This window comes from Trichechus manatus, unplaced genomic scaffold (genome assembly GCF_000243295.1).
Source record: "Trichechus manatus latirostris isolate Lorelei unplaced genomic scaffold, TriManLat1.0 scaffold00034, whole genome shotgun sequence".
NCBI lineage: Eukaryota > Metazoa > Chordata > Mammalia > Sirenia > Trichechidae > Trichechus > Trichechus manatus.
This window is the reverse complement of record NW_004443970.1, coordinates 9,152,761-9,170,555: the sequence shown is the minus strand read 5'-3', so window position 1 is coordinate 9,170,555 and position 17,795 is coordinate 9,152,761. Positions and strand designations below refer to the sequence as shown.

At 37.5% G+C, this 17,795-nt stretch overlaps 1 protein-coding gene across 6 annotated transcripts in view; it reads left to right on the top strand.

Moving 5' to 3' along the window:
- ANAPC4 (anaphase promoting complex subunit 4) overlaps positions 1-17,795 on the top strand; it is a 56,335-nt gene that overhangs the window by 9,891 nt on the left and 28,649 nt on the right. For 5 of the 6 annotated variants that reach the window (XM_023730235.1, XM_023730234.1, XM_004375130.2 and 2 more), the window contains 13 exons: positions 3,543-3,675; positions 5,434-5,508; positions 5,654-5,680; positions 5,768-5,812; positions 6,965-7,049; positions 7,649-7,753; positions 9,134-9,217; positions 10,951-11,037; positions 11,581-11,645; positions 12,869-12,911; positions 12,992-13,068; positions 14,753-14,853; positions 14,937-14,988. In XM_023730235.1, the coding sequence (XP_023586003.1) occupies positions 3,543-3,675; positions 5,434-5,508; positions 5,654-5,680; positions 5,768-5,812; positions 6,965-7,049; positions 7,649-7,753; positions 9,134-9,217; positions 10,951-11,037; positions 11,581-11,645; positions 12,869-12,911; positions 12,992-13,068; positions 14,753-14,853; positions 14,937-14,988 (979 nt within the window). The remainder of the gene's footprint in view (positions 1-3,542; positions 3,676-5,433; positions 5,509-5,653; positions 5,681-5,767; positions 5,813-6,964; positions 7,050-7,648; positions 7,754-9,133; positions 9,218-10,950; positions 11,038-11,580; positions 11,646-12,868; positions 12,912-12,991; positions 13,069-14,752; positions 14,854-14,936; positions 14,989-17,795) is intronic. The other variant, XM_023730237.1, reaches the window with a different exon arrangement.

The window sequence follows — 17,795 nt, the reverse complement described above, 5'->3', positions numbered from 1 at the left end:
TCCAGTACAGGTCATTGGTGCCTGGCTACCACCACTGACTGCTCTGACAGGGATCACAATAGAGGGTCCCTGACAGAGCCGGAGAAAAATGTAGAACAAACTTCTAACTCACAAGAAAAGACCAGACTTGCTGGCCTGACAGAGACTGGAGAAACCTTAAGAGTATGGCCCCCGGACACCCTTTTAGCCCAGTAATGAAGTCACTCCAGAGGTTCACCTTTTAGCCAAAGATTAGACAGACCCATAGGACACAACAAGACTAAAGGGGCACACCAGCCCAGGGGCAAGGACTAGAAAGCAGGAGGGGACAGGAAAGCTGGTAATAGGGAACCCAAGGGCGAGAAGGGAGAGTACTGACATGCCATGGGATTGTTAATCAATGCCATAAAACAATATATGTACTAACTGTTTAATGAGAAGCTAGTACGTTCTGTAAACCTTCATCTAAAGTTCAATTAAAAAAAAAAAGAAGGAAAGAAATCACAGAGTCACTGTACCAAAAAGGATTGGTTGACATTCAGCCATTTCAGGAGGTAGCATACGGTCAGGAACCGATGGCATTGAAGGAAGAAGTCCAAGTTGCGCTAAAGACATTGACAAAAAGCAGGGCTCTAGAAATTGATGGAATACCGATTGAGATGTTTCAGCAAACGCATGCAAAGCTGAAAGCACTCACTGCTCTATGCCAAGAAATTTGGAAGACAGCTACTTGGCCAACCGACTGGAAGAGATCCATATTTGTGCCCGTTCCAAGAAAGGTGATCCAATAGAATGTGGAAGTTATTGAACAATATCATTACTATGACACACAAGTAAAATTTTGCTGAAGACAATTCAAAAACAGTTGCAGCAGTACATCGGCAGGGAACTTCTAGAAATTCAAGCCAGGTTCAGAAGAGGACACAGAACAAGGGATGTCACTGTGTGGATCATAACCAATTATTATGGATAATATCGTGAAGAAGGGGAATTCCAGAACACTTAATTGTGCTCATGAGGAACCTGTCCGTAGTCCAGGATGCAGTCATTCAAACAGAACAAGGGGGATACTGTGTGGTTTCAAATTAGGAAAGGTGTGTGTCAGGATTGTATCCTTTCACCATACTTATTCATTCTGTATGCAGAGGAAATAATCCCAGAAGCTGGACTATATGAAGAAGAACGCAGTGTCAGGATTATAGGAAGATTCATTAACAACCTGCAAAATGCAGATGACACAACCTTCCTTGCTGAAAGTGAAGAGAATTTGAAGCACTTACTGATGAAGATCAAAGACTACTGCCTTACAACTGGATCAATAAGCAACATCATGAGACACAGAAAATATTAAAGTTGTCAAGGATTTTATTTTACTTGGATCCATAATTCAGTGCTCATGGAAGCAGCAATCAAGAAATCAAATGAAACTGCACTGGGCAAATCTGCTGTAAAAGACCTCTTTAAAGTGTTAAAAAGCAAGGCTGTCACCTTGAGGACTAAAGTGCACCTGACCCAAGCCATGGTATTTTCAGTCACCTCATATGCATGCAAAAGCTGGACAATGAATAAGGAAGACCAAAGAAGAATTGATATCTTTGAATTATGGTGTTGGCAAAGAATATTGAATATACCATGGACTGCTGAAGGAATGAGCAAATTTGTCTTAGAATAAGTTATAGCCAGAATGCTCTTAGAAGTGAGGATTGTAAGGCTTCATCTCATGTAATTTGGATATGTTATCAGGAGGGACCAGTCCCTGGAGAAGAACATCATGCTAAGTAAAGTAGAGGGTCAGCAAAAAAGAGGAAGACCTTCATTGAGATGGATTGACACAGTAGCTGCAACAGTGGGCCTAAACATAACAGTGATTGTGTGGGTGTGTGTGAACTGGTCAGTGTTTCATTCGGTTGTACGTAGAGTCGCTATGAGTCGGAACTGACTCGACAGCACCTGACAACAACAATAATTCATTCTATTTATATATTTTAATTTACTAATTCTGTCTTCCTTGGTGGACATAGAGTTTCCTTTTTTTAGCTTTTATGTGTAATGCTGCATAAAACGTTCTGAACGCTGGGAAGAACTTTGTGTGATTAGCTCTTAGGTTGATTCCCAGAAGTGGGATTTCTAGGAATGCTTTTAAAATTGTATACTCATTCCGTACTCATTTTGTTTAGCTCTTATTTTGTCTTTTAATTATACTTAAAAAAAGAGTACTTGTAGAATATGTCTAAAATTAGAAGGCTTTGTAAGTAACGTCTTGAGATCTCCTTGCAATATTTATCCCAAAACACCAGGATCTCAACAGTAAATCATGAAAGTCAGTGTGTGTTAAAACTTATTTACTTCGATGTGTTTATCAGTAAAAAAATATGTCCCATGTTTTTGGGCAGTAAAACATGGCTTTTGTTAGACAGTAGTTATTTCAAGATTATTTTAAATTGTTTTTAGGAAGAGGAGGTAGAATTGCCTCACATGTAGCATAGGTAACGTACTGGCATGTGGTAAAACTCATTGACCTCTATTTAGAAACTCTTAAATTTGCTAAGTTAGGAAGTGGTTAATGACTTATAGAGAAACTGCTAGATAATTCAGCCGTAGTGAAAGGAATAAGATTCAGCACTAAGGATTAGAAATTTAAAATGGGGTGAGAGGGACTTTTAAGGACAAAACAGATGGAATAAATTTTTACCTTTTAGACATGTTTAAGGGACCAGTATGTCTTGGTAAAGGAGCCTTGGTGGCACAGTGCTTAAAGCACTCGGCTACTAACCAGAAGGTTGGTGGTTCAAACCCACCAACTGCTCTGCGGGAGAGAGTTGTGGCAGTCGGCTTCTGTAAAGATTAAAACCAAAACCCGTTGCCGTCAAGTTGATTCCAACTCATAGCAACCCTGTAGGACAGTGTAGAACTGCCTCGTAGGGTTTCCAAGGAGCGGCTGGTGGATTCAGACTGTTGACGTGTTGGTTAGCAGCTGAATGCTTACCCACTGCACTACCAGGGCTCTTTTTGGTAAAGACTACAGCCTTGGAAACCCTATGGGGCAGTTCTCCTCTGTCCTATAGGGTCGCTGTGAGTTGAAATCAAATAGATGGCAGTGGTCAGTGGGTTATGTCTTTGTCATAAGATATTGTTGTGTATCTGTTGAGCCCTGTTCTGTATTTTCTGGTTGACAGTTAGGGTTCCAGTCTAGAGACAAGAGGATAAGTATGGTACATGAGAAGGTGGTAGATCGCTCATGAAAGTTTGAGCACTTGAAAATAAACTTAGATAAAAGTGTGTTGCTGTGTGCCATCAAGTCAGTTCCGACTCATAGCTATCCTATATGGCAGGGTAGAACTGCCCCATAGGGTTTCTTCGGCTATAACCTTAAAAGTGTAACTATATGAAAATTATCTCCTTGGTTTTTCAAATATTACTTAATGTAAGGATTTTTAGGTCAAGTAGTTTTTGTGATTAAGATGTATTTAAAATAGTAAAACTGGGCAGTAAGTGAAATGCCCATTTATTTTTTCTCAAATGTTACACTGATTTGTTGATTGTTTTTTCTTATCTTGTTTTAGTTTTGGCCTTTGCTCTTGCTGACACCAAAAAAATTGTTTTGTGTGATGTCGAAAAACCTGAAAGCTTGCACTCTTTTTCTGTGGAGGCTCCCGTTTCTTGTATGCATTGGATGGAAGTGACTGTAGAAAGCAGGTAGAGTAATAAAGGAAGAAAAACTCCAGTAGTCACCATAGAACATTTGTGAAATTTCATTTTTTAAAATGGTAACTTGTGAGTGTTGAGTGGTATGTAGATCTGAATGTTGAGTAGATATGTACATTGCATTTAAATTTCTATTTTAATTTAGCTAGCTGAAATTTTTAATGCTTTGTTAGACTTTTTCTAAAAAAAAATCTGTTTTCTTATTCGAGCAATAATACCCTAGTGGCCAATTTTTTTTCCTTTTTTTTAGTAGTTTTTAGTATTTGATGGCAACGATTTCTATGATCAAGTACTATTAATTAAAATTACTCATTAGCAAGTAGAGGTTCTGTTTTTCTTTTCACCATGTATTTTGTCTGGAGCTTTGTTTTTTGTGTCTTAGTAAATTTTGTTAGAGTATGAAAAGTGCTGAATGGGTTCTTTCTGTGTTCATAGTGCCTGACAAGTTTCCTTGTTTCATGAAAATAATTTTGCCTTCTTCTTTGTGGTCAAGCAATACACCATGTTCACAGTAAAGATGGCCTAAAGGATCAGTGGGTTTAGCTAATACTGAAAAAAAAATCTTTTTGCTTTTGGGGAAATGAAATAATTTTCTTTCCATTTCGTTTCCTTTTTAATTAAATTCGTTAAGTTAATATTAAATGAATTTGCAAATCCTGAATATTAACTGACAGCTTTCCTAAGGGGTACCTGGAAAGAATCAGATGACAAGGATCTAGCCTAGGGTTTGAAATTTGCTCATAAAACAGTGATTAATCCATCATCAAATAATCAAGGATTGCAGATGGCTTTTGTGAATTTATAGGAGGGTGGAGGAGCAGAGCATACTGTATACTTTCTATCCCAGTACAGTCACTTGCTAAATGTATTCCTAACACATTTTCTACTAATAGTTAATAGATGCTATGTGGAGATTCCAGGGTCTCTCAGGACAGCTACTTTGTGTAAAGTGGAAAACAATGCTTGTCAAGTCACCACTTTTTCATTTGCTCACTCATTTATTTCCAACTTCTTTTGAAGGTAGAATTTAGGAAAAAAAAGGATAACTAGACTATCTCAAAATGTATGTGTAGTAAGTCTTATAGATCTGCTGGCTTATCAAATTGGCATGTGTATGTAAGCCATGACCCTTTACTGTTGAGTCATTTCCGACTCATAGTGACCTAGTAGGACAGAGTAGAACTGCCCCATAGGGTTTTTTAGGCTATACTCTTTATGGGAGCAGATGGCCAAGGCTTTTCTCCTGCGGAGCCACACTAGTGGGTTTGAACCACTGACCTTTTGGTTAACAACTGAGCACTTAACCACTGTGCCACCAGGGCTCCTTATGTAAGCTGTAGAATCCACAATTGAATGATGCAGTCATTGCGGTGTTCTTTAAAATTACTCTTGGTACTCATATGTTTAGTGGAGTTTCTTAGATGATAATTATATCAAAATCTCGGCGTCTGAATACTGAGTTTATATGATGCTGAGAAAATTATTTATTAACATTTCCTCTGAATGTAAAGTAGGTAGACTGATTTCTTTTCCGAAAAATGAAGCTCCTTTTAAACCAAGAACTTCCTACTTTTCTATATCTTGTTTGTGATTGTTGTGGTCACCATTTTACAATGGTAAAATGTTTGTGGCATCTGTTTACTTGGTAATGTTATAAAACTGGGCATTTTTTTTTAAAAAAATCAACATTTTTTAACGGAAAGAGAAGTAAAATCTTTGCTGTTTTGTAATTTTTTTTTTCCTTTTTAGTGTTTTAACATCCTTTTATAATGCTGAGGACGAGTCAAATCTTCTCTTACCTAAGCTACCTACATTGCCAAAAAAGTAAGTATCAGAGTTTAATTTCTTTAGAATTACTGTTGGCAGATTTTTTTTGTTAACTCTTAACATTTATGTGACAGTTTATAAGTTTTTAAAAATAAATTTTTACTGAGAGTATTTCTTACCTTAACCTATTGTTTTTCTTTAGTTATAGCAGTACCTCAAAAATATTTAGGTAAGGTACACTTTTTTTTTTTAAGATAATTTTTTTTATTATTTGACATATGGTTGAAAGATAACCTTATTGTTTTTTATATTTTAGTGAAGAAAATTCTGATGAAATTATTAAGCTCTTGGGAGATGTCAGGTAAATCTTGCATATATCTTAAATAGCAAGTCCAGTTTCTTAAAGTTGATATTTAATATTTGAGGCAATTTCAAGAGCAAGTCCCTTTATTTGTTGTTATTTCATTGTTGACGATAACTGTTCCAAACAGTATACGCACATTATTATCTATTATTTACTTGTTTTTATTGTATGGTCTTTCATGTTGACAAGTTTTAATAATAGTATGTCATAATATACCTCTCTTTAAAGGAGAAAGGATGTACTAGAGTTTCTAAAGTTTAAATACTCAAATTCTTTAAGCCCATTAATACATTCAGTACCTGTCTTAGGCTGGGTTCTCTAGAGAGGCAAAACCAGTAAAGTGTATAAATATATATATAGAGATAGATTATATCAAGGAAACAGCTCATGTGATTGTAGAGGCTAGAACGTCCCAAGTCCGTGGATCAGGGTAGAGGCCTCTCCCAAGTCACACAGCTGCAGAAGCTGGCAAGCCCTAGATCAGAAGGTCAGAGAGCAGGGCTCCCACTCACAGGCTGTGCAGATTGACGAATCCCAGGTTTGGCAGATAAGCTGACAGCTCAAGTCCCAAGAACGGGAGATGAGACGACAGGAAGCAGCCGCAGGATCCAGAGACAGCAAAAAGCCAGAACGTCTGCTTATATATAGATGTGGGCCACACCCCCAAGGAGACTCCCTTTCATCTGATTGGCTACTCACAGTATATTCAATCATGGGAGTGATTACATTAAAACACAGAGAATCATGGCCCAGCCAAGATGACAGACAATCTTAACCATCACAGTACCGTAGCCATGATAAAACTGATGGAACTTGGAATTAGCTGGAAAAGTGTTACTGTGTTATTGAGAGTGTAGCAGTACAATTGCTGTTAAAATAATATATTATTATTTTGCTGTAAATGGATTTTTTTTTAAGCTAGATGAAATTTATGTTTTTTCTTCAGATAAAAAGGAATCAGCTTAATATGGATTGAAAGTGGAGTATGAGTCAGTGGATTTGTTGGATTTGTTGGGTTGTTTCAGTTCCCTTGAGGGAGAGCTTTAGCATATCGATTAGATGACAGGAGTAACAATTTCAATCATGTTTAAGAACTTGGTCATCTCTATTGTTGATCGGGCCTAAGCTTGTTGCATTGTTTTTAATTAGGCTTAATATTCTTGTCCTTGGAGGAAGCTCTGGATTTATTGAGCTTTATGCTTATGGAATGTTCAAAATTGCTCGAGTCACAGGGGTAAGTTTTTCTTAAAAGTTTTCTCTATCATTTCTCTGAGAATGTAATAGCAAATTGATTTATAGAAAAAGAATAAAACACGTTTTCAGTTTCAGCTATTGAAATGATTAGCTCTTAGAATGTTAAGCAAATAATTTTCTTACTAAGATAAAATAGTAGTGATATTATGTCTGTAAAGATTGGGGGCTATCATTGGATTTTAGATAAGTTTTTTTTTTTAAAAAAACCAAAAGATTAGTATAATACACTTGATTATGATTTAGAGTTGCTAAGTCTTGGTCTTCTCCATAGTGTTTCCTCTTTGCTCTTACCATTCCCCAAGGAGGCAGAAAATATTGTAGACTGTGAGTGGAATATGTTGGTTTTCCAATACAGTTTTGGGGCCTTAGATGGGGTATGTGTGTGTATTTGTGTCTTTGGGATTAGGAAGGGCCATGCAGGTGGATGCCCACCTTCATCTGGTACATGTGCGTGGCCTGAACCAGGCATATGTATTTCTACATTGTAAAATTCTATGTGAATTCTTCCTGTGTGGGGTTATAAGCAGATGCTATCTAGCAATAATACTAAATATACTGGGGGATTTGACTGTCTTACAGATTGCTGGTACTTGCCTTGCACTGTGTTTATCAAGTGATTTGAAATCATTGTCAGTGGTCACAGAGGTGTCTACTGATGGTGCTTCAGAAGTTTCATACTTTCAGGTAGGTGTTGATACCTAATAGCAATAGAGAGTAAATATATTTCTGATTGGTTTTATAGGTTTTTATTTTCTTTATCACCAGATTCTAATGGTCATCAAAACAAAACAAAAATCTACTACTTGGAGTTCCCAAGTCTTATATATAGAATCTTAGTCGAGTGAATACCATTTTATTGTTTCCGTGGTCCAATATTGTTTTCATAAAGATGGTGGTTTGATGGTCTGTTAATGACCTGGACACTGTAGCAGTTCAACTCTGTTCCATGTGTTTTCTCAAGACTCTGAACCTAATAATAATAAGAAAAGCTACTATTTATTGATTGGTTAGTATGTGCCAGGTACTAAGTGTTCATGATAGTTATTTGAATCCACACAGTAGTCTAATAGGTAGAGACTATTATTATCCCCATTCTATAGAAGAGTGAATGGGTATCACAGAGAATGTGGAACTTGCTTGGTGGTATAGAATTAGAAAGTTGTGTTAGGCAGACTGTGCTCTTAACCAGCACATTGCCTCTTGTATAAGGTAACCACTTAATATTAGGAAAAACCTTTTTTGTTGTGTGCAGTTGGTATTGTACATTGAGGAAACTGTTTGACTGGACTCTAGTCTTTAAATTTCAGTAGCCTTGCCTTCAAGAAATCTTCCTAAAATTGTCATCTTAAATATCCCAAGCACTTACCCAAAGTGCACCTGGACTCTCAAAGGTAGAACAACAGCAAAAAAATGCAAGATGGCAAAGTATGTGGTGGCTTCCAACAGTCTGGCTTATATTAGAGCTCCAGAGAACTCTTGACTTAATGATTCACTCTGACCATGGTTGATATTCCCTCTTTATCTTAAGGTTCTGTGAAAATGGGATTTCCAAGATTCTATTTGGTGCTATAACAGAATGATTTACTATTTCTGTGGAGTTTGTAATAGACATTTTTAATAACAGCTTTATGAGATAATTTGCATGTCATTATAACAGATATTTCACTTGTAGTTATCAATAGCTTACAATTCCTTTTCTTTCCTTCAATAATTTTTGTATATATTTGTGATCAAGTTTTAAGTTCCCCATAATAGTTTTACAGAATAGGTTATTACATTTATTTTAGACAGGTAGAGGGGATTGATGACCCAGACAGGGCGGACTGTGCACAGTAAGGCAGGGGATTAGAAAATTCTAAAATGATGTTCTGTTAGTCTCTGAACTGTGTTATGCTCAAAGAGTAAGATTCTGATATAGTCTCTCTGATAAGTAGTTAGACTCTTCTCTGAATTACAGGGTTTTTTTTTTTGTTTGTCTGATTTTGAGCTGGGAGAGACTGTTTTACCTTTAAAAGAAGCAAATACGTCTGATTGTGACTGCACTTTACGCTTTTGATTTTACAGCTTGAAACCAATTTACTATACTCTTTCTTACCTGAAGTAACTCGGATGGCCAGAAAGTTTACTCACATTTCAGCTCTTTTGCAGGTATTATAGTTTGTTTTATGTGAATATATAAGTTTTCTGAAGTTCTGTAAATAAATTTAAAGTTTTATTTTGTAAAGCTAACTATCTGTGGTTGAGGTGTCTAAGCTGCTAGCTAATCTTATAATCTTAATCAAAGTAAGAAAAGGAAATTTAATTGAGAATCTGTTCCCACCTAGCCCTGTTTACCACCTCAAAGAGAAAAGAAAAAAAATAGTTAAACCTTTTTAAATATTCCCGTAAATAAAATCCCATTTTGGACTTTTACAGGTTTTGTTGTAAATAACGTACTGTGGAAGACAGTCATCAATCCTGTCATTTAATGTTTGTGCAGAATAAACCCACCCTGAATTTGCTCATGATTCTGTAGGTTGTCGATTTGGTGTGGGTTCATCCAGGTGGTTCTGTGGATCTGGGCCAGCTTCACCTCATCTCTCCTGGCCTTGGTCATGCATCTGTGCCGAGCTGGCTGATTTAAGTGTCCCTCATCTGCAGTAGTTTTGTCTCTGCTCCACACCCCTTATCTCCAGCAACCGGCCCCTGCTTGTTCACATGATGGTGGCGGCAGGGGTCTCTAGTGCAAGCAGAAGCGTGCAAAACCTTTGAGGCCCTGGACTCACAGGTTCGCTTCTACTGCATTCTGTTGATCAAGACACAAGGCCAGCCCAGATTTTTTTATTTTATTTTATTGTTGTACTTTAAGTGAAAGTTTACAATTCAGTTTAGTCTCTCATACAAAAATTTATATACACATTGTTATGTGACCCTAATTGCTCTCCCTGTACTGTGACAACACCTTCCTCCTTTCCACTCCTGATTTCCTGTGTTCATTCAACCAGTTCCTGACCCTCTCTGCCCTCTCATCTCACCTCCAGAGAGGAGCTGCCCATTTAGTCTCATGTATCTGCTTGAGCTACGAAGCACACTCTTCACAAGTATTATTTTATGTCCCATAGTCCAGTTTAGTCTTTGTCTGAAGAGTTGGTCTCGGGCATGGTTTTATTGCTGGGTTGACAGAGAGCCCAGGGGCCATGCTTTTCAGGGTTCCTCCAGTCTCACTCAGACCATTAAGTCTGGTCTTTTTACTAGAATTTGAGTTCTGTACCCCACTTTTCTCCTGCTCCGTCAGGGACTCTCTGTTGTGTTCCCTGTCAGAGTGGTCGTTGGTAGCTAGGCACCATCTAGCTCATCTGGTCTCAGGCTGATGCAGCCTCTGGTTTATGTGGCCCTTTCTGTCTCTTGGGCCAGCCCAGATTTAAGGGCCAGAGAAGTTGACTTGGTGGGAGGAGCTAAAAAGAATTTTGGCCTTTTTTTTTTTTTTCCTCCCAATCTACCAGGCACTTGATTTAGTTCTCAATGATAAAAGTTTCTGAAGATCTTTTTAAGGATCCTGTTTTAAAATTGAATAGCTGACCAGACGAGCATTTTGACAGTTACTGTACATGAAACATAACTCATATATAAAAGTTTGAGGATATTTACTTTACCAGAAAGAAACTTAAGAAAGTTTTATTGTAAAATTCTAAGAATCATTGAAATTTGTATAGTATAGTGATCATTAAATGTTAGCTATGGTCTTTTTATCTCATGGTCTTCTCTTTATCTCAGGCTTAACTGAGTTCAGAGTGATTGAAAGTAAATTTTAGATTCCTCTATATAATTGACAATAAGAAACATTTAGTTAGCGTATTGATTTAAACATTTTTACTAACACTTTTTTTCTTCTTGCTTAATAGTACATAAATTTGTCACTTACATGCATGTGTGAGGCATGGGAAGAAATACTGATGCAGATGGATTCTCGCCTCACCACATTTGTGCAGGTAACGTAACCAAAGGTTCCATGAAAAGAGTTAATGCTTAATGTCCTTATTTACTTTATGAGGGACAGGAAGAAAATCGGTCTGATTTTTAAAAGGCTGAGATGGTTTCTTTTAGATGGCTTGGTCTAACCTCAAATAACTAGAAAAATGTAATCAATGTCACTGAATTATACAGGTAGAAACTGTTGAATTGGTGTATGTTTTGCTATGTATATTCTCAACAACAACAACAACAAAATAAATTAAAAAAAACCTGGCATGACAGAAAAAATAGAGTTCTTTTCAGAGAGATTTGCAAAAAGGGCTCTCTTCCCATTAGTACAACCAAGACAGGGACAGGATTGTGGAATGGAGCAGGTGGGGCTTGGGAGGGACAGGTGTTGGAATAGCTGACTGGCCATCTTCAAGTCATTGATAATTTGGATGATCAATTTAAATATGGATTTGGGGGAAGATTGAGGAGAAGTGGAGTCGTGTTGTTCCTATAATTTTGAATAAATATAAAAATTTATTAAAATATCTATGAGCGTTTATTTTGTCTAGGAAAAGAACACAACCACATCAGTGCAAGATGAATTCATGCACCTGCTGCTGTGGGGGAAAGCAAGGTAATAAACTCATTTTAGGGGCTCTTGCTTTACTCTCTCCTTTGAAAGTTTTTTTTTTTTTTAAATTTCAAAAGTAACTCTTCCTCATCATTTTAAAAAAATGGAAAATTCTAGTGTACAACAACAAAAAATACGGTAAAAAGCCCTCTTAATCCCATTACCTGATATAAAACCAACAAAACCCATTGCCATAGAGTCAATTCTGACTCATAGCGACCTTATAGGACAGACTAAAACTGTCTCATAGCGTTTCCAATGCTGTGAGTCTTTATGGAAGCAGACTGCCACATCTTTCTCCTGTTACCCAATATCAAAACACCAAACCCTTCGTTACTGAGTTGATTCCGACTCATAGTGACCCTATGGGACAGAGTAGAACTGCCCCATAGAGTGTCCAAGGAGCAGCTGGTATGTTTGAACTGCCGACCTTTTGATTAGCAGCTTGAGTTCTTAACCACTGTGCCGTCAGAGCTCTGTTAACTGTTTAGTGTATATCTTTCTAGATTTTCCTATACATGTATTTATTTTTTATGTAAACATAAATATATACAAAAAATTTAAAACTTTTATATATTAATATGTGTGTGTATGTGTATATATACATACATAGACATACACATATATATTGTTAGTTGCCAGTTGAGTCAGCTCCTACTCATGACAACTTTATGCATACCAGAACAAAGTGTGTGTATATGTACATATATGCATATACGTATGTATAAAAGTTAAATTTTTTATGTAACCAAATCAGTCTTTTCCTTTGTGGTGTCTGCTTTTGTTGTTATTCCTAGAAAGATCTTTCCCATCTTAAAAGCATTCAAAGATTGATTTGTATTTTCTTCTAGAGCTTTTCTGTGGTTTGTTTTCTCCATTTATATGTTCCAGATGTGATTTATTTAGTTAAGTGTCATGGAAGGGTAACTTCTTTTTTTCTAAATATTTAGGTAATTGGCCAGTATGGTTTCTTGGATATTATGTCTTTTCATTACTGATTTGAAATGTCATTTTATCATACAGTACATTCGCATTTATAAGTGAATCTGTTTCTGAGCTTTATAGTTCATTGTTCTGTCTTTTCCTTAGTGTGAGTACCACAAAGCCCTAATTTTTGTTGGCCTGTTCTTTTTGTTTACTTTGTTTAAAAATCTTGTTTGTACTTAGAAAGTTAGAAGTTTAAGTGAATAGACAAATGACTAAAAATATTTTCTTTTTCATTGTAGTGCTGAACTTCAGACTCTCTTAATGAACCAGTTAACTGTAAAGGTATGGTTAAAGTATCAATGTATTTAAGTGGCGTATAGTGTCCTAGTTGTGTGCTAAACATATTTTCTTCTCTTAATTAGGGCTTAAAAAAGCTTGGCCAGTCTATAGAGTCGTCATATTCCAGTATACAGAAGTTGGTTATCAGTCACTTACAGAGGTACGGAGGTGATGGAGAGTGTTTGGTATTGCATTCACATGTGCATAGAATCCTCCTGTGTTGGGACATTGTTCTTCTTTCCTCAGCCTTTGCTTTATCGTCTGACATTTTCTTTTTGAACCTTATCTAGCTAAAATTGTTGCATTGGTATTTGAGGGAAATCTTGGAATGCCCAGATTTAAAGACTATATAATGGTAATTCTAGTTTATGAATAATTTGCCAACATCTTTATACCAGGCTTCACCCTGTCTGGGCTTTTTTTTCACTCAAAGAACCATGAGAAGTATTTTGAGGTAGGACATATATCCCTTTTTTGAGACAATGAAATTAATATCTTTGTATATCATTTTATAGTTTACAAAAGTACATTTTATATACACATTTTATATATTCTGACTCATAGCGACCCCATAGGACAGAGTAGAACTGTCCCATACGGTTTCCAAGAAGTAGCTGGTGGATTCAAACTGCTAACCTTTTGGTTAGTAGCTGAACTGTTAACCACTGCGCCACCAGGTTTCCATGTATATGTAATTTTTTTCTTTTCATTTAACACCTTGGCAAAGTGTTGGTTATGATTATCCTCATTTTACACAAGAAGAAACTGAAGTTCAGAATGTTTATATGGCTGGCCCAGAGTTAGAGCTAAGCCTTCATCCTAGATCTTCAAATCTCATGCTGTTTATATCCACAGCCACCTCAGTGAAGCAGTTTGCGAGTGAATGCTGAGTGTTTGACTAAAAATCCCTTTGTGTTCTGGGTCCCTAGCATCCGGTATCATCCCCTCTGCCTAGACCACTGCAGAAACCTCCTGGCTGGTCTCTCCTATCCACACTGTGCCCCTCCAATGTACTCTCCACGGTGGATTAGATCATGTTACTCTTAAAATCTTCCAGTGCCTTCCCAGTGCTCTTAGGACCAAGACCAGAATTGTTTACATGGCTTTATATAGCATATCTGGCTTGGCTTTGCCCAAACCTGTGGCCTTTTACTTTCTCAAATTTCGCATTTTGTCTCCCATCCCAGGGCTTTTATGTGTCCTTCTCCCTTTCTGAAACATTCCCATCCTGCTCGTCACTTGAATTCTTCAGCTCTCAGCTCAAATACCACTTCTTCAGAGAAGCCTTCCCTAATCCCCCAGACTAGATCGGGTTCTTTTATTGCACCTGCACCCTGTGTTTCCTCCAAGGCATTTATTGTAGTTGGAACAATATACTGTATGATAGTGTAGGTATCACCATCTCTACCACCAGACCATGAGTGCCATGAGGAGGACCCTTTGTTCATCATTACATCCCCAGTGTCCAGCACAGTGCCTGACCTGAAGTAGGAGCTTAGTAAATATTTCTTGAATGGTGAATATATAGCTGTTGGGTGAACAAGGTGACCAAATGACCGTCTTACAATGCCAGGACTGACTATGCATTATAATTTTTTTAATAGGCATTATAATTTGATCTTATGAAATTTAATCTTGTGGTCATGTATTAATCTCAGTAGTCTTGATGACCAAATGATTTCTGCTTTTTAGAGATAGTTTTGAGAAATAACTATTTTTCATAGAAAGAAATCAAAGTTACTTTCAATGTTTCTGAAAATTTAGAAATTTTCAGGCAAGATAGTAGCTGCCTGCCACCTTGATGATAGTAATGATACAGTTTTTTTTCTGCTCTCTTTTGATAGTGGCTCAGAGTCTTTATTATACCATTTGAGCGAATTGAAAGGAATGGCTTTATGGAAGCAAAAATATGAACCTCTTGGACTAGATGCAGCAGGAATTGAAGGTAGTGATTTCATTTCTCAGTACAATACATTAAATGCGGTTTACTTACTTGACAAATGATACTTTTTTATTTTTTCCCTTTAGATGCTATTACTGCTGTGGGTTCTTTCATACTGAAGGCGAATGAACTTCTTCAGTAAGTATTGGGGATACCTGAAATCATTGACCTAAGAGTATTTCACTTTCAACTTAAATAAGAACCTAGCAAGTTGTCATGATTTTCTTCAGTATTTTTATTTTTATCAAACTTTACATGATTAAAACAAGCCAATAGTACAGAGACCTTATAAAAGTAAAGCAGTATTCTGCTGTCTCACCCATCCTTACCCAAGGCCTTCTCTCTAGAGGGAATCATTTTAACTCTTGTAACTCATTTTAATTCAGTTTTTCTATAGCTTGGTTCCATATTTCTAAATTATATGACTGTACTACCATTTTTTTAATATATAAATTTTTAGAGATTTTCCCTATGTTTGTTTCTGTTTGTTTTGTTTTTCCTAGGCTCTATTTTTTTTTTCTTCCTTGCATTGTCTGCCTTTATCACATCCATAAGCATGTCTCAAGGGTAGTATCATATCCTTGGAATTCACCTCTGACCCAGATGCCTTGTTCTTTAGCCTTCCTTCTACTGCCATAAGGAGCTCTGGTGGCTCAATGGTTAAGCGCTTGACTGCTGACCGAAAGGTTGATGGTTCAAGCCTACCAGTGGCTTAAACCCACCAGCTGCTCCATGGAATAAAAGACCTGGTGATCTGCTTCCGTAAAGATTTCAGCCTAGGAAACTATGAGGCAGTTCTGCTGTGTTCTGTCGGATCGCTATGAGTCAGAATTGAGTCGACGGTACACAACAGCTCCTGCCTCAGTCTGGATAATCATTCTTTAAACCCCTGCATAGCTGCTCTATAGGATTCTTCATTGCTTTCATAGGTTAGATCCAGAATTTTCAGGATCTCCTCTCTTTCTTGGTTTCTTCAGTCATTTTGCTGGAAAACATCCTCTAGTATCTTATTCAGAAAGCAGATAGGAAAGATAAACTTTCTGTTTTGTTTTGTGTCTTTTCTCATACCTGTACTTGATTGATGGTTTCTGTGAGGTATTGGATTCTGAGGGAGAAATCACTCTTTCATAAAACTTTGAAAGCATTGTTCCATTGTATTCTGGCCTTTTTGTTGCTAATGGAAGGTCTGGTGTTTCTCTATTCCTACTCCTTTGTAGGGTACTTTTCCTCATCCCTGAAAGAAGAACCCTCTGTTCATTTTGTTTATTTTTGACTGGAACACAAACTAGGAGTTCTTCATGTTTTTGGAGAAAGAGCACATTGACTGCTCTGGGTTTGGATTTCATTGTGTCCTCCTGTCTCCAGCTCTACACGTCATAGTAATGTCCTCTGTCGAAGCTGATATTTGGAACTTGACAGGGTCTGAGTGTCCCTGAGTCCTCCAGGGCGGACGGCTCCCTTCGGCTGCCCCTCTGTGCACTGTGCAGCATGTGGCTTTTGCTGCTGAGTCTCACCAGGCAGCAGTCCTCCATCAGCTTCGGCATTTCTGAAATTTAGTCTCTTTCTTACTGTTCTCTTTGTTATTGTGAGTTTCTGACACATGCCCCCCGCCCTATCCACTGTCGTATTAATGATGTCTTGGAAGATAGGAGCCTGGTTAGCGCTCAGCTGCTAACTGAAAGGTCAGCAGTTCAAACCCACCAGCCACTCTGTGGGAGAAACATGTGGCAGTTTACCCCTATAAAGATTATAGCCTTGGAAATCCTATGGGGCTGTTCTACTCTGTCCCATAGGGTTGCTATAGTCAGAATCGACTTGATGGCAATGGGTTTTTGGTTTTATAAGTCCAGAGTCTTTATGAGCCAATGGCTGTATAAGGAGCCCTGGTGGTGCAGTGATTAAGCAGCCGGCTGCTAACCGCAGGGTCGGTAGTTTGAACCCTCCAGATGTGGCAGTCTGCGTCTGTAAAGATTTACAGCCTTGGAAACCGTATGGGGCAGTTCTGTTCTATGCTACAGGGTTGCTATGAGTTGAAATCGACTTGGTGACAGCAAGTTTGGTTTTCTGAAGATAGGAGCTCTATAAACACTTGGGTTAAGAGAAAAATGAGAAGAGAAATGAGATTACTCTTCCCATATGTTGGAATTTTTTTTTGGTTCACCGTATTTGCTGAGAGTAAATATAAAATATTAAGCTCTCTGTGACTACTTTTGAATATCAATGAGGGTAGTTTCTTTAACTTCTTGCTCTTTTGCGGTAAGTGGAATATTATTACAGGTAACAGATGAGGAACTGAGGCAGTGAGAATTTTGATGTTTATAACAGATTGGTGGTTTCTTGGGGTGGGGGTGGGGGTGACTGGGAAGGACATGAAGGAACTTACCAGGGCACTGGAAATGTTCTATATCTTGATTGTGGTGGTGCTTATAAGCGTGTACAAATTTATCAAAATTCGTCAAGTTGTACGCTTAACATAGGTGCATTTTACTTTATGTAAATTGTACCAAAATAAAGTTTATTCCTTTTTTTTTAAATTGTACTTCCGGTGGAGGTTTACAGACAAATAGTTCTCATGAAACAGTAGTGCGCATACCGTTTTATGACATTGGTTAACAACCCCACGACATGTCAACCCTCTCCCTTCTTGACCTTTTTAATTTTTTATTTTTTGGTGAAAATGTACACAGCCAAAGATACACCATTTCAAAAATTTCTACATACAAAGTTCAGTGACATCGACTGTACTCTTCCAGTGGTGCTGCTGTCCTCACTTCATGTGAAGATTTACAGAACAAAATAGTTTCTCATTAAACAGTACACGTTGCCCTATGACAGTGGTTAACAACCTCACAACATATCAACACTGTCCTTACTCAACCTTGGGTTCCCTATCACCAGCTTTCCTGTCCCCTTCTGCCTTCTAGTCCTTGTCCCTGGACTGCTGT